Consider the following 1,143-nt stretch of genomic DNA (forward strand, 5'->3'; position numbering starts at 1 on the left):
CACTCTTACTCTGTTGATCGCTCTCAAAAACGCATAACACTGATTGCAGGAATATTTGCCAACAACACCACGCTGAAACCAATGATCATACTATCAAACTTGACAATGAAAAATGAAATCGACAGATACATTGACAGAGATGATGTTGAAATTGCATATCAACGCAAATCCTTCATTACGGAAGACATATACACATTGTGGCTTGAAAGATGTCTTAAACCAGAACTGGAATTAAGAAGAAAAAATTGCCCACAAGAATGGGCAGTTTTAATACAAGACAACTGTGTTAGCCACATTAAAGATGGTGCTAGAAAGTGGCTGTTCGAAAATAAAGTGGCTTTATAATTATTATTGTGCCCACACAGTAGCCACTCGTCTCAGCCACTGGACGTCGTCATATTTGGCGTTCATAAAGTTTGTTTTTTATTATGAGAGAAATTAGTGAAATAATATCATTATTCAAAGCCGTTATAAGTCTTGTTAACATGTTTACTTTTCTTTTATTGTTATTAACTGATAGAGAGCAATGGGTTCTTCGGTAGTTTCTCGACTTGTTGGTATGAAGTACCCCGTTGGTGTTATGTCTCAAAAGGATGATGTTGAAGATGAAGTCAAGAAGGCTACAAAGCGAAGAAAAATGGAAATTTTAGAACTCAAGGATCAAGATGGTGCAATAGATGCTGCTAAGTTGGAAGAGTTGTCTGTTTGTATGGTCACAAAAAGAGTCGTTGAAATCATCCAATCGTTCAAAATTGCCTGCGTAAACAACAACACCTCAGCCTTTCACATGTGTGGTTACGTAAAAAAGCCAATTGGAAAAGAAAAAGAGGGTACTTATGATGTCAGAATTTTTTACTGTAGGGAGTATGCCTTCAGAATACGAGAGTTTTTGGGCGAACAGGTTTGCGTAGTTCCCGTTGCCTTTCCTGGAAGAAGAAGCAACTTAAACATTGATAAAAACGAAGGCACTTCAAAATGATTGAAAATTTGTGTTATGTGTGATTTATTTTTTGATTATTTACTGATAATTTCAATGTAAGTTGGGCTGACCTGTAAGATAAATTAAAGTACACAAGATCAAAAGGAATTCAAAATGAAATTTATTTTTATTCTTCAATCATTGTTAATATTATTTAAGTTTAA

The 1,143-nt window shown here is 34.9% G+C and overlaps 1 protein-coding gene across 1 annotated transcript; it reads left to right on the forward strand.

Moving 5' to 3' along the window:
• Positions 1 to 526: 526 nt before the first annotated feature.
• Positions 527 to 979, forward strand: EIN_115290 (hypothetical protein; the record flags this gene model as incomplete). Its single annotated transcript, XM_004183660.1, has 1 exon — positions 527 to 979. The coding sequence occupies one exon, from the start codon at positions 527 to 529 to the stop codon at positions 977 to 979; it is 453 nt and encodes a 150-aa protein (XP_004183708.1).
• Between the last annotated feature and the right edge of the window lie 164 nt (positions 980 to 1,143).

Source organism: Entamoeba invadens (assembly GCF_000330505.1).
Source record: "Entamoeba invadens IP1 unplaced genomic scaffold scaff_1105074725859, whole genome shotgun sequence".
Lineage (NCBI taxonomy): Eukaryota > Evosea > Mastigamoebida > Endamoebidae > Entamoeba > Entamoeba invadens.